Source organism: Paroedura picta, chromosome 3, assembly GCF_049243985.1.
Source record: "Paroedura picta isolate Pp20150507F chromosome 3, Ppicta_v3.0, whole genome shotgun sequence".
Taxonomy (NCBI): domain Eukaryota; kingdom Metazoa; phylum Chordata; class Lepidosauria; order Squamata; family Gekkonidae; genus Paroedura; species Paroedura picta.
The window spans coordinates 58,771,797-58,787,183 of NC_135371.1; the positions used below are offsets into that span (position 1 = coordinate 58,771,797).

At 44.5% G+C, this 15,387-nt stretch overlaps 1 protein-coding gene and 1 long non-coding RNA gene across 8 annotated transcripts in view; one reads left to right on the forward strand and one right to left on the reverse strand.

Moving 5' to 3' along the window:
- The window catches only part of LOC143832076 (uncharacterized), a 26,000-nt gene continuing 10,613 nt past the window's right edge, over positions 1-15,387 (forward strand). The window contains exons 1-2 of the long non-coding RNA XR_013229080.1: positions 1-140; positions 4,471-4,576. This is a non-coding gene — a long non-coding RNA (uncharacterized LOC143832076). The remainder of the gene's footprint in view (positions 141-4,470; positions 4,577-15,387) is intronic.
- Positions 7,428-15,387, reverse strand: part of ABHD14A (abhydrolase domain containing 14A) — a 21,853-nt gene continuing 13,893 nt past the window's right edge. For all 7 annotated transcript variants that reach the window (XM_077325882.1, XM_077325881.1, XM_077325876.1 and 4 more), the window contains exons 4-5: positions 15,083-15,318; positions 7,428-13,187 (exon numbers count right to left, since the gene is read on the reverse strand). In XM_077325882.1, the coding sequence (XP_077181997.1) occupies positions 13,005-13,187; positions 15,083-15,318 (419 nt within the window). In that variant the 3' untranslated portion in view covers positions 7,428-13,004. The remainder of the gene's footprint in view (positions 13,188-15,082; positions 15,319-15,387) is intronic.

A 15,387-nucleotide genomic window follows, 5' to 3' on the forward strand; every position in this document is an offset into this window, starting at 1 on the left:
CTCCCAGCTCCCTCACTGCTCAGGAGTATGAAGCCGGCTTCCACCACGCTCCAGGCCAGATCGAGGACCCTCATAACATGAACACTGCCCATTTTTAGAAGGCCGCCGACTAAAAACGTGCGCTATAGAACAGGAATCAGGTGAGTTTAGGCCAACGTTCTTCTTATGAGTTTCAGCCCCCGTCTGCAAAATGGTGACAAGACTCATAATAATAAGGTAACCAGAGTTTAACATTGGTAAAGCAGGACATCATTGACCAGGGGGTTTCTAGATTAAAAATTTGGTCTATATGGAGCAACAAAAAGTTTAATAGAACGCATAGAACGTAAAAATAGTATTGTAATATATATATATTTTTAATTTCAACATAAGTACAATTTGCCAGGTACCCCCAGAGGTCCCTCCAAAAGCGGGACAATAGCAATAATAACAACAACAGTGCTTTATGCACCACTGTTAACTTGCTCAAAGCAGAATTAACTTCTAAATCTTGCCGCTCTCTGAAAAGTATGTAATGAGGCTTTGTGGCCTACTTTGGCAGCTCAGCCAGCAGATTATGTCTTGAGAGATGTCAAGCAGTGGTTTGTAAGAACAAGAGAAGTATTATTAACCAGAAATAAGTCAACTAGCACTGGAAACCCTGGCCTGTGATTGAGCCTCTCACACACAAGCCCTCAGACTTTCCCCTCAAGGTCAACCTTTTTCCTGTCACTGCACTAACACTTTATTACAGTACTAGAATCAAAGCCCATTTTATATCGCAATAAAATGGGCGCTAGAAGGGCTGTCGCTCCGCCCAGGTGACTCAGAAAGGGTTCTGTGTGGGTGGGGAGGCAGGCAGAAGACGGGCACAGACCGGGCTGTTGGGGCAGCGGTTCTGGGGCAGCCTAGTGGGGGTGAACTCACTCTGGGCAGGCTCCTTGCATGTCTTCGTGGGCAGCGGCGGCTTGAAGGAGGAGAGCAGTGGATCAGGTGGCCATTTTGTCCTGGGCTGGCTGCGAGGGCTGCGTGCTGCACTGGAGCCAGAGCGGTGCGGCGTGGCGGGATAACGGCAGCTAGAAGGAGGTGAGGAGTGGATCGGGCGGCCATTGTGTCCCGGGCTGGCAGCGAGGGCAGCGTGCTGCACTGGCACCGGAGCGGCGCGGCGGGGTAGGTCTGCCGTGCGCGGCAATGTAGAGGCCGGGCAGTGATGTTTTGGCACGGCGGTACTTTTGGAGCGGCTGGGTGGCAGACTCGTGGTCTGGGCGGCCATGTTGCCGCGTGCTGGCTGGGCGCGGCGGCGGCAAAGTAGGCGGAGAGGCCGGGCAGCGTGAAAGGTCCCCTGAAGGTCTGGGAGAGGGCCGGGGACGGTGGAAGTGGCGAGCGCGGTGGGTGGCTGGGGCGAAGGTGGTTGAGAGCGCGGGGAGGTTGGTGGGTGGTGTCGGCAGCAGCGGCGAAGGGCGGCAACGGGGGAAGTGGGCAGTTGGGGAAGGGCAGTCACTGGGCGCAGGGAAAGAGCTGTTTCCCGAGCCCAGCGGCATGGGGCGAGCCTCCTCCCTGGCAGCCGTCTGGCTAGGATGGCAGCTCGGGAGGACTGGAGAGTTCTCAGCGCAGTGTTCGGGAGACGGGCCAAGTGGCACGCCTCCCAATTGGCCACTTGGCCCTCGAGTGCCACTCGGAGGAGCGAATCAGGAGCCGCGAAGTTTCGCTCCTCCGAGTTTTTATCCCAGACAGAGTCCGCCCTAACTCCTCCCCGACAGCCCTTACTCAATTATTTAGTCCGCGGCGCGGGTTTAAAGATTAGTATCCCTACATTGTAACAGATATAGGGGCTGAAGCTGAAAGAGACAAGTTCCTATCATATTACTGGGGTACTGGTTGCTTCCACAAATAGCCATTTAGTATAGAATTGCCATTATTTAATCACCAGGTTTTAATATAATCCAGATGCACTGTGGGCAGTCAGATCTTTCACTTCTGCATTTTCTGTGTAGTTTCTCCACCCCTTGGGGACCTGATATGTAGGAATTTATAAGGTTTTTTTTAAAGGCATTCATAATTGGGGCCCTGCTTACCTAAAGAATCACAACTCACATGCACACACTTAGGTCCAGGCACCAGACTGTGAGCAGATCATAGAATCATAGAATAATAGAGTTGGAAGGGACCTCATGGGTCATCTAATCCAACCCCCTGCACTCACATCCCAATCAGTCATCTACTGTAACCTGCCACCCCTTTGCCTTCACAGAATCAGCCTCTCCGTCAGATGGCTATCTAGCCTCTGTTTAAAAATTTCCAAAGATGGAGTATCCACCACTTCCCGAGGAAGCCTGTTCCACTGAGAAACCGCTGTCAGGAACTTCTTCCGGAAGTTTAGATGGAATTTCTTTTGAATTAATTTCATCCCATTGGTTCTGGTCTGTCCCTCTGGGGCAACAATTCTGCTCCATCCTCCATATGGCACCCTCTTAAATACTTGAAGATGGTTATCAGATCCCCTCTCAGTCGTCTTCTCTCTAGGCTAAACAGACCAAGCTCCCCCAACCTTTCTTCATACGTGTTGGTTTCACCTAGCCAAAAGTGACACAGTTGGTAAGATACTGAATCTATTTTGATACCACTTGGGTTCAAGCTCTTTTAACAATTTCTTCATCGCAAGTAGGCTAGCAGGTCATGGTCAAAAACAGGATCTTTTCAGTGGCTGCTCCATTACCATGGAATGGCCTCTGTATAATCCATTTCTGAAAGGCTTCATAAAACCTGGTTATTCTGGAAACCTTTTTGTTGACATGGTTCCACTGCTGAATTGATACATTATGAAAAGTTAGTATCCTTTCCTATCAATTGTATCATTGGTGAATTTTACTGTTGATTTAGGTTTGCATTTTTATTTTCTGAGATGTTTACACTTCATCTTGTTTTTGTTGTTATCCCTTCTGAGCCCTTCAGAATGATAGGGTATAAATAAATAGTATTTACTTATGACTAGAGTCTAATCTGGGTGTGCATTTTGGGGGTATATCGAATTGTGTTAAACGCTATATAGGACCACAATTTTGATTACATTCCCAGCTAACTATTGAAAAATATTCTTTCAGCAATTTATAAATAGCCTTATATAGGGGTGGCTATGGCCAAACTGTGGCTCTCCAGGTGTCTATGGACTACAATTCCCATGAGCCCTTGCCAGCCACAGGGGCCATCCCTGCTCATGCAACATATCTAATTTTTTATGCTTTGTTTTATCACTGTTTCAATGCTGTATTCAGATTTGTACTTATTTTCAGATTTTGGCAAACCAAATCGTATCACACGGCTAAGTAGATGCCCTATCATGTCCCATATAGTTGATTTGTACTGTATAATCTGTTTAGAAATAAATATAGATAGTCACAATGTATGTGGATCTTAGGAAAATCACTATGTAAATTATGTGGGCCTTTTCACTGCATACTGCAACTATAAGCCTCTTGGAAAAATCAGCCTCATTATGTAGCAGGCCGCAAAATGTACCTGGTAGGCATTGATCCCTGGAATTCTACCAGCTAGATTGCTGTTAAGGCTCCACTGACCTAAGGCCTCCTAATTAGGTCTCTCCACGGAGTAGGAGTCAGGATCCAACATCTCCGTATTTCAGGTAAAGTGCATTTGATCATGCCTGCATTTTTTCTTGTCTGATCAAAAAGGTTTCTGTGAGAACTAAAACACATGACTAAATGGTTGTTTAAATTTCAGTCCCTCTGCCCCTGTCCTATGACTTCCTTAATTTTTAATGTTCAGGCTTTCTTAGGAATGAATACCAAATGTGATATTCCAGTCTTAGCTGTATTTATTGCTCAATTACTTATGCATCTTTAATTAGCCTTTCCTGGCAATTAACCCTCCCTGCCTATATGTAACATTTAAGGAAAACTGTTTCAATGTAACTGGGTCCTGTTTGTACCCAGAGTTGAGCTTTGCTAATCTTGGGATTGCCACTGAACTCAAAACTTCATTCTTGTCTGTTTAACTTTTCCACTTGTGTGCTGGTTAATTGCCATTCAAAGATCTTGACATCTGCTTTAAGCCAATCTTGGGATTGCCACTGAACTCAAAACTTCATTCTTGTCTGTTTAACTTTTCCACTTGTGTGCTGGTTAATTGCCATTCAAAGATCTTGACATCTGCTTTAAGCCAATCTCCACTATAATTGCTCAGTTACTTATGCATCTTGACTCTAGCTAACCCTTCCAGACAATTAACCCCGACCCCACCCTCTCTCTACTTCTATATAATGGCTGATGAAATTCTGTTTCACAGTATTTGAAGAAGTGTGCATGCACATGAATGCTTATATACCTTGAATAAAATTTTGTTGGTCTTAAAGGTGCCACTGGGCAGGAACTTTGTTCTGCAGCTTCAGACCAACATGGCTGCCCAGCAGAATCTAGCTGGGTACCAGCTTCCTGCCTGCTAACTTCTTAGTGTCCTCAATTGTTTTGTTGCTAGCAAGATCGTGTGCTTCAAGCTTGCTTCAGAGTTCTGTCAACTGCCCTAGAAGCCCTGTTGAAGGTTATGGACTGGGATTGAATCAGTGCCCTGCAGGTCTTTGGAGGTAATGTTTCCTTATTATTATATCATCAGAAAGGCCCCTATGATCAACTGTGTTAAGATTTAATTTAAAATTGGTGCACTGTCCCCTCCTACTACATGAATATCACCAGAAGGGAGACATGCTGACTTTCTAATACTCAGTGTAGCCCACAACAAAACTTTACTGCATATGTTCAATACATAATAGTTTTCACAGTAAGGAGCTTTTGGAGATGTGATTCCATGTGATACACACTCTCTCCCCTAAATCTTATATTTGAATAGGAAAGTCGAGATATCTTAGGATACCTAGATTTAGTGACTGGAGGTGTGAACAGGCATGACAGATGCCTCTACAAACCTGAAAAGGGCCCTAGATTTGTTGGAAAATGTGAGATCAAAAACTAAAGGCAACTCTAAAAAGCTGAATAACAATAAAAGGAGCTGTAGCTTTAAAAAAAACCCAGATTCCCTCAGTCGCTGTTGCTAGGCAACGATAGTATTCCAAACTTGGTTCTGTCATTATAAGGCAGAGGAGGGTGGGAGGGCCCTTTCCAAGCCCATTTTGGTCTTTGAAGGAGGGCTCCTTAGGGCCAGGCCTGTCTAGGGTTGCTAGCTCCAGGTTGGGCAATTCTTAGAGATTTTATGGCAGTTTGCAAAGAATAGGGGTTATAGAGAGGCCTCAGCTGGATATAATACCACAGAGTCCTCCCTCTGAAGCAGCCATTTTCTCCAGGGTGGCAGATTACCTGTCTAGAATTTAGTTATAATTCTGAGGGGATGTCCATTTCCCACCTGGAGGTTGACTACCCTATTCCTGTGTGATTTGGTACACCTAACTTGCATGACTCAAGCAGGCCTGGCTGCTTGCTGCTCTTCAACAGCAGCCACCCTATGAAAGCCAGTATGGTGCATCAATTAGAGCTTCAGAACTGAATCTAAGAGACTCAGGTTCAGATCCCCTGGGTGATTTTTGACCTGTCATATGAATTCAGCTTAGCATATCCTACAGCAGCCTATCTCAATTTTTTTTTTACTATTGAGAAGTCCCTGAAACATTCTTCAGGCTTTGAGAAACCCCAGAAGTGGTGCTGCGATCATGCAGAATACGGTTGGAAGCATTGCTGTGTACATGCCCACCTGGGGCCCTTCGCCTTGCCACCTTCTTCAGGCCCATCATTGGCCATTTGGGGAGGGGTGGGTGGGATGACATGACCACATCTGGGAAACCCTTCAAGGGCCGTAAGGAAACCCTGGTTGAGAAAGCCTACCCTACATGGTGGTTGTGCAAATGAAAATAGAATAATTGTGTAAGCTGCTTTGGTCTCCACTTTGGAGAAACACTGTCGTTTTCCTAAACCAGGCTTTCTCAACCAGGTTTTGTGAAACTTGATAGCCTTGGGTTTCCTGAATAAGTGGGAGTTTATCCTTTTTTTTAAGTTTGTTAAAACATTTATCAGGTGATATGACCATATTTTGCTGTGTCAACCCACTCTCTCCTTCCCAAATAGTCTATGATATGCCCGGAGAGGGTGGGAAGGGTAGGGGGCTCAAGTAGGCATATACACAGCTATGCTTCTCAGCCATATTCTGCAAGATCACTCCAGAAGCCTACGGGGGGGGGGGGGGGGAAGGGTGTAAAAACAGAAAGTTGAAGACAAACAGATAAAGGTAGATTGGCTATTAGATGGAAAGGAGATATGGTTGCCAACTCCAGGATGGAAAATTCTTCGAACATTTGAGGGATGGAACCTGAGGAGAGCTGGACCATAGAGTCCATCCTCTAAGTCAGCCATTTCCTCCATGGGAACTACTGCTTTAAAAGGAGGCATCTATAGCATTATTCCCTGCTAAGGTTGCTCCCCCTCATCTCAATGTCCCTACTCTCCACCCTCAAATCTCAAGGAATTTCCCAACGTGGAGTGGGTAACCCTACAGGAAATTGATCTCTGTAACTGGGAGATCAGTTGCGATTCCTGCATTACTGCTTGCTGCCTCTGCTGCTGCAGGGGTATGGAGGGGAAGCAGGTGGACAGCTGGGAGAGTAATGGAGGCAGGAGAAAGAGAATGTGATGAGATAGAGAGGCAGAAAACAAAGGGTGATGAGGAGGCAGAGAGAAGTGACATGAATGGGGGAGATAGAGTAAGAAAAGGGGTGGCAGAAGGGAGTGTGTGAGAGAGGCAGGATGGCAAAGGTGGGGAGAGTGGGGTAGCTCCCCTGCAAATTCCTTGCTGGTCCCCACTTGTTATTTATAAATAGAAATGTATGCAGCAGAGGATGGTACAATAGAACGGCCCAACTGTTAAGGATGGAGGTCAATCCATGAGCACCGCAGCAGCAACAAAGGCGTGTTGGGTTTAGAGATTTCTTTGCACGGTCTTGCATAAATCTTGCAGAAACTTCTTGTGTGTACAGGGAGCAGAGGGGGAACCAATTTCAGTTCCCTGCTCACTGGTAAAGCTGGTATGTGTAGGTGTTACACTGTCAGACAAGGATCTGATTGACACTGGTCCAGATCCCCATTTTGACATGAAACTTCCCAGGGAGCTGCAGCCAGCTCAGCATCACCTACCTCACATGATGGTTGTAAGGCTGGGAGGGAAAACTATGCACACTGCCCCAGCTTCCTTGGAAGAAATAACAGTATAGAAATTATTAGACAGCCTTTTGATATGAAACACAATATTTCCAAGGTAGACTGCACATCCTCAGGATCCCAGCAGTATGATATAGAAAGACCATAAAGAAGAAACTAAGGTGAATCCAATTTCACACTTTACTGATATTGGGGGGGGGGGGGGGAATGCATACCCCGCCTTATCTGGGAAAACCCCATTAAAAAAAACAGCAAAAGAAAAATAAAATAGCCAAATACAACTCCAATGTTTAATATCATTTTAGTAAAAGAAAGCCAAGATTGTTGCAAAATTAGGAATGAACTGGAATACCATGGTTTATTCTTTCCTACTTTCAAAGACTTCACAAACACAAATCAAACACACACACAACCTTCCACAATGCTCCCCAAAAGCCTTTCCTGATTGTGCTGCCTATTTTTTTTCCTAACAGGTTAAGTAGGAAAGGTGGTGGTCTACATTTCCAGTTGTGGGAGGTAGCTGCTTCAGAATCCAGCTCATACCAACTTGAGGCCAGAAAAATATAGGCAGCAGAAAGCTGCACAGAAAATACAGCTCAAATGCATTAAAAAAATGGTAATTCTTGCTTCTAGCAATCAGAGCCAAGTACTCTGATAACCAGCAATATTTAGTGTTTCTTTTTTTTAAATGTCAGATAGGGTTATTACTAATAATAATGGGGTTACCATATTTCCAGTAGGACATGGGTAATCATTGCCATGTGGATCTCCCTACGCAGAGTTGAAAAAGATAATTGGCTCCAACTCTCTGCCCAATGACAGGCCTGTCCAGGTCTTTTCTGCTATCTGTAGACCTTCCAATAATCATGTTCTCACCTGTACAATATCTACATACAAAACTAACATACAGTGCCAGATTTGCTTGAGTAAGCCTTTGCATGAATATTGCACAACTCAAGTCCTCCTGGGGCAACGGCAGTGACATCACACAGCACTGTCCCCAGCTTCAGGTTCCCAGGCAGCAGCCCAAACTCCCTATTGTGATATGCTGTATTTCCCAGAACCTCTTGAGGTCACTGTCCTGATTCAACGCTACTGCACCATGCCCTGAATTTTAACTATCTTCTGGCAGCATTGCTGTGTGCCAGGCTGAGCTCTGTTCCAAAAGAGAGAGCCAGCAGCCAAGAGTTGGAAGGTTCCACTTCTAGAAAAGTCAATGGGGGCAACACATTGACTTGTCCTTCTTAATCATTATAAGGGGGTCAAGCATACCTGAAACACAAATAAGAAACAATATGCAGCAATCACTGAATCTAATAAACTTTTTGAGCCTCTTTTGCACGGGATGCAGAGACTTTGCTTTAAAAGCAGGAATAAAGAAAATGTTGATAGATTAATGTACCTGTGCAGCAAGACTGGAATGTTCCAGAGGAGGAACCTGTTACACTGGAGCAATGAGGATCTTAGATCTTGACTTTCTACCTCATATGTCCTCCCTCTGTGCAAACTTCTGGTGTTACTCACAAGATGTCCATGGCTATTAAAGCTAGTTCACAATGCAGCTGAGAGATGAATCAATATGCAGTGGATATGAACCATGGCTATTTTACAAACTCATGCTTCTGCTTTACTGTTTATGGAGCCTGTGACATGGAATGGCATATTTACCATGGTAAACATTATCAAGTGCAAAACTGAGGTATAAATTTATAACACATAGTAGGCCCACGGCAGTGGGCTCTGGGCAAGAGGACAATCCCACATTTCTGCTTCACTGGTTATAGTTGTACAATTTTAAGTGTGTATCATCTCTCAGACCTACCATAATGTGTAAGTGATCTGCATGCTGCCCATCAACCCCAGCACATTCCTACTCAAAGCAGCACCGGAACCTTCTTTGGTAACCCAGAGGCATGGATGATTAACAGTTCTCATCACATATGTAAAAGACAAATCCTTGATGTAACATGCTCCGCACTGTTCACAGTTAACCCAAGAACTATTGCCTAACTAGTCCTTTAATAATTATCTTGAGAGCATTTATTCAAACCTCCTTCAGACTTCATTTAACTTTGAATATTAACCTTGGGTCCAAATTCCACCATGTCTGCCAAAAAAAGGAGAACTGATGTGTTAACTGAAAGCCATTTTTCTCCCATGTCCTGTAAGTAATAAACTTTTTTTTCCTGGACAGGCCATTTTACCATGTGTAAGTGCCTGAAAAAGAAAAGACCTCCATGTTCTAGATTACAGATCCAACCTTCCTGGCCTGAGATACATTCACTCCCATCAGTGTCTCCATCAGTGTCTCCTAAATGCTTGCATGTGTTTAAATGCTCATCCAAAAAGGTCAAGTCAGAAAATAGAGACAGACACGTGAAGCCCACTAACCCCAGGAAGCCATCCACTGCATTTAAAGAACAGATACTACCTTCAGGTGTTCTGACAGTGTTCAGTGTAGTAGATCGTGAGCTTCTAGCTCAGCACCTTGCTGGTGTGGGAGCTAGCCTTGCAGTGGCTGATCTCCTTTCTCCAAAATCAGGGACAGAGAGTGGTTATTGGGGAGAAACCATCATGCCACTGCCAACTCCAATACAGGGTACTACAGGGCACAATCCTCTCCCCAATACTATTCTACCCCAGCTTGTTCAAGGGGCTAGGTTTTGGTGTCACCAATATCTGGATAACACCCAGCTCGACCTGCTAATGAGTGGCTGACCTGCTAATGAGTGGCTGGCTGAATACCTCACCGGAATCCTTGTCCAGGTGTCTGGAAGCCATGACAGAGGGGCTCCAACAAAGCCACCTGAAACTTAACTCCCTGAGGATTGAGATCCTGTGGCTGAGAAGGGACCAGAGCAGGAAGTGCACCTCCCCTGCTTTCATGGGGTGCAGCTGCAAGCTGCAAACACCATCAGCAATTTGGAAATGATCTCTGATACCTCCCTTACTACAAAAGTAGCTGATCAGGCATTTTTAGATCTATGCTAGGTGAAGCTACTAGTGCTCTACCTGGCCCCAGAACACCTAGGCACAGAGACATCTCCAGGCTAGACTACTGTAACTCACACTAAGTAAGCCTACGCATGTTCCTGAGCTAGAAATTACAACTAGTCCAGAATTTGGCTGCCTACGTCTTTACAAGGACCCTGCAGAAAGCTCACATTCAACCTGTTCTCTAGCAGCTGCAATGGCTGCTGGTTGAGTTCCATATCAGGTTCAAGGTGTTGACTCTAACCTTCAAGGCTTTATACGCTTTGGGACTGGCATACCTGAGGGACCGCCTCTTTGTGTACATCCCCTGAAGAGTTCTCCACTCTGTTGGTAGACTCTGGTCCCAGAGAGGAGCACTTGGCCTTGACCAAAGCCAGGGTTCCAACCTGGTGGAATGAGCTGCGTGTGGAGATCCAGGCCCTATTGGAACGGTGAGTTCCGTGATGCCTGCGAAAAAACACACTTCTACCAGGCATATGGTTGAGGCCAAGACATGCACCTATTGACAGCTGAATTCCTGCTGCCCCCCCCCCCGTCCTTACTCCCCCCTCCAGCTAAGCCTGGATATGTAAATCTACATTTTAGACCCATTGGATCCCACACTGTTGGAGTAGCATCAGAGTATGTTTCTTAATGGACTATTTTTAATTGTTAAAGATTGTATAGATTTTATGTATGGGAATTTTAATGTTGCCAGTCACCCCAAGATTATTGCTGGAGAAGGGCGGCCTAAAATTTCAATACATAAATAGCTCTGAAAGCTGGCAAAAAGTCCTCACTAATTTCCCAGACAATTTAGAATTATATTTTTCAATCTACCCACTGTCTGAATAGTGGACAATCATCCACATATCTCCCACGCTGCCAGAAGTGAAAATAGCCCTGGAGCGAGCCAAGCAACCTCTCCCTCCAATACCTGCTGCTACACGAGCCAGTGCTGCAGGAGCTGCTCCACTCAGCAATGCTACCACTGGCCATCAATTCACCTATTGCTTCCTCCTGAACCTGGCAACCCTGCTGGGGAGAGAACTGCTGAAGTGACATCAACTGCCACTGCTAATGGAGGGTTGAAGCTAAACAACCTCCAAGGCACTGCAAAGCTGTTGGGGCTTGAGTTCTGTTTGCTTTTGGTTAGAAATGGCTCTCAAAGGCAATGGTTCGCATTGCAGAGCAATGCAGGTTGCTGTACCATGCAGCAACACCTGAAGATGCTCAAGATTGTTCAGAAAAACAATTATAACAGAACAAACAAAATGTGTAAGTTTAAAACATATGGAATTAACCATGAATTGACTCAAGTTACCACCTGGTGTCTTATTCGCCTGATAGTTCAAAAATTCAATCTAAATGACTCAAGAGTACTGAGGAACATGAAAATAATTCACCTGAAAACATTTAGAAGATGAACATACAATGCATGTTTACAACACATGAAATATCTTGCCCAAAGGAACTATAAGGAATTTTACTAGAAGAAGAGTGCTGGCAAACTTAGTTGTATTATTGCAGCATTGTGAAAATGCCCCAGCCCCATATTAGTGTCTTTTTTAGAGTGATATCATAAAGCCAAGTGTCCTCTATATGGCAGGTGTGCTCAGCCCCAGTGAAGTCAGCCACAATCTCAATTCAGATCAGACTCAAAGTTTGAGCAGCCTGAATTGTACGGTGATGGCACATGTTAATAGAAAATGACAGACAGCAGACACATTGGGCCAATTCAGTGATTCTAATCTGGATGAACATAATGGAAGTCCGCTCCAAGATGACTGGGTGACAAAGATATCCTTTTCAAAATATGACCAGCAAGTGTGTGTCTGTGCGACTTTCAGGCAAGGCTTCCTTGCTCCACTTAGTGCCTACTATAAACACGTACACAGAAATGAGTGACACTTAGCAGTTCTGCAATGCTCATAAGCCTAATGTGGCTTATGATCTCGTGAGCAGGATAAATTATTCCCTTCCCCAACATGTGGGCTGCATTCCCTGAATAACGTATTAGGTCGGTCACTCTATATCCCACTCCTACTCTGAACAATAGCTTATACAACAATCCCCAACAACAACAAAAGAACATCATTTACATACTTAAACCAACTTACTAGATCTGGATCCTCAGGGACACTAAGTATTTTTTGGGATCTGTGTCTTATGGGGTGGGGGTTAGGAGAAAGACATTTAGACAGGGATTTTTTTTCTCTAAAGGCATCCACACCAATTCCATAACCACTTCCTTATGCTCAGATATTCCAGACAATGTCATGCACACACGGGGACACTGTCATTCAGTCCAATAGTCCACCTGCTCTCGTTCCATTAATGGGTGAACTCTCAGATCTCTCAGCCAAGAAAAAGGTGGGCTGGAAATCAATAAGTACATAATGGGAACTTAAGCCTTACAGCAGGAGTGCAGAAGTTCACTGATGATGAAGAAATGACGCCTCAGGGTTTCAAGAAATGGCTTGTGCTCCCAAAACAAGACATTGGAGTTGTATCCTTGTTCAGAGGGACCAGGTCTTAAACAGGATGAGAGGCTGACTGTGAAGCGCAGGTTGAATTCTTCTGACTTCTTTGTAACAGACACCTCAAAGGAGTCACCCTACTCCATATACCCCTTGATCCAATTTTTCTGCTTAAGAATGCAGGATTTAGCCAGTCAGGCCTGGAAAGCGGCATAATGGAAACAGCCCCACAAGCAAGCAGTGAGAAGCTCGTCCCATGAACAGTCAGCAAAACCCACAGCCCTTTAAATACGGAGTAACAGATTCAAACACACAGCACCCCAGTCATGTGGTACAAACTGTCTTGGTTATTTTTCCCCCCACAAGAAGAAGATGGCAGGAGAAAGAGGATTCCACGCAGTCACTTGAGCTCACCCAGGAAATTCAGGAGTGCCTTGTGGAACTCTTGAGGTTTATCAAGATAACAGGCATGGCCAGCTCCAGGCAAAATGACAACTCTGGATTTGGGTATCTGCTGAAGGCTTTGCAGAGACTGAATGCCCAGGGCAGTATCATGCTCTCCGTAAATAATCAGAGTTGGAGTCTAGAAAGATCAAAACATTAATACATTAAGAATGTTCCCAATGAGTTTCTGCAAAAGGTGCTTTTAAAAAAGGCCTATTTTGGAAGGCCTACTGAATCTATATAACAGGTCTAAGTCGCGTTTCCCACTACAGAAATGCACAAACCAATGTATGTAAAACAGTACAAAGACTACTGTAATAGCAAAATTAAAAAACTGTACTAAAATTAAGCTAATATACAGTGCTGGGAACCAGCAGAAATTGTAAGAGAAGCAAAAACTAAGCCAAGCCAACACCATTAAAAATGCAAAAAATATATTATGATTTGTGCTGATGGCTGGGAGTTGCAGAGAGAAAAGACTGCAGTTGTAAAGGACCTGCTATGTACTCTTAGTATGTATCTTAAAGGTGATATCAAAGCACTGGAAGACAATGGAACATGGGAGACAATGGCGATTGTGGGGGCTCAGTGCTTGGCAACCCTACAAGAACATCCATATGCCCAGTTTATGTGCTAACATGATACATAAAAAATACTTAGCATGCATAGAGCTATTCAAAGTGCTCCAGGTGTTATCTTCCAGTAATATAAAGCTAATGAGCATTCTCAATATTGCAGATGAAAGAGGGAGTTCTGAAACTCCCCAAAGACCACGTCATGGAGCTCATGGCTCAGGAAGGGTTTAAGCCAAAAACTCCCTTATTTGGAACATGGCCACTACGCCACCTCTCTCACAAGGAGGAAGGAATAGGTCCAGCAAAAACCTGGACTATGAGTATGTTTTATTACAGCCTATCTCCACCAGCTTCTCTCTTGCAGGGGCTATAAGAACAGAGTAACTGCTCCTTCAGCATCTACCTGCAGTTCCTTCCAGCTCTGCTTCTCTTTCTTAGTTCACCATAATGCATAGTGTGTGATGGGACCATATCACATAACACCAGTGTGCCCATCATTGTGAAGCATACAGCCAGAACAGGCTACCATTCAGGGGAAGGTGGAAATGCTGGGACCTGACTCTCTCCAGCAAGAATATATGATTATAAGTTTATTCTATACTTGATTGATCTTACTTTGGTAAAGGCTTTCCTGCAGTAGGACTGAAACATAAGCGAAAAGCTATAAGCATATACAAAAGCAGTATTGTAAGGATGAGATGAACAAGTGTGATTGAGAGGAAAATGCTGTCCTTGCTGTACACCAGGCTTAGGCAGACAAAATTATGCAAACAAAACAAACTGGTATGCATTTAATTACCAGGAAATCAAATTCACAGCTAATTTATGGTGATCCCATAGGGTTTCCAAGGCAAGAGAAATTCTGGTTTGCCACTGCATAGAAACCCTTGTGTTCCTTCTAGGTCTCCCAAATACTAGCCAAGGCTGGCCCTACATAGCTTGAGATCAGAAGAAATCAGGTTTATTTAAAGAACTGAAGGCTTTGGACTGAGCAGCAGGGAGCAGAGTGAGAATGGAAAAAGATTTTGGCTGTCTAGGAGCAGAGGATAGAAAAAAGAAGCACTGCAGTTGTTCAAGGCCACAAAACACAGGGAAGAAATATCCAACTGATTTCTGGTCATTCAAATATGATTCACACATTCCAATTATTTTCCAAGTTGAAAAACTTTCTTTAAAAGGTGTGTGTGTGTGTGATTGTGGTAGTTGAGTTTTCCTGGATGGCAAGTGTCATAGCAGATTCTTCACTCATACTGTGAACAAGTTGTGTAGGAACTTTTTCTTTTCTGCAGAGGCTCCATTCAAGGTATCATAGCTGCATCAGTGAAGGAAGTCTATCCGTATTCAACCTCTCCCACCTTCCCACTAGAATTACAGACGAAAGCTGACTCTGCACTACTCTTAGTGCAAGGGAGTTTGGGACTACAGTAGCAGCTGTATTGCCCTGCTCTAAAACCCATACCTGAACTTTCTGATACTGTTGAATGGTGAAGTCCTTGGTGCCCACTGGTGCAATGGGCACAAAGCCCTTCAGCTGTTCTCCACTGGCCAGAAGGAATGGGATGGAATAGCGACCACTCATGGATGAACTGACTAGAACAGGCCTTTGGAGCTTCAGCTCTTTGAATATTTGCTGCAGAAAGGCAACACGACTTTGTACTGTCTCCAAAGCAGTAGAACGTGGAGTCTCCCCATAGCCTGTTGAGAAACAGAAGGAACTGGGCTAATGGGCTGGAAGAAAACTGGCAACAACTGAATGATACTAGC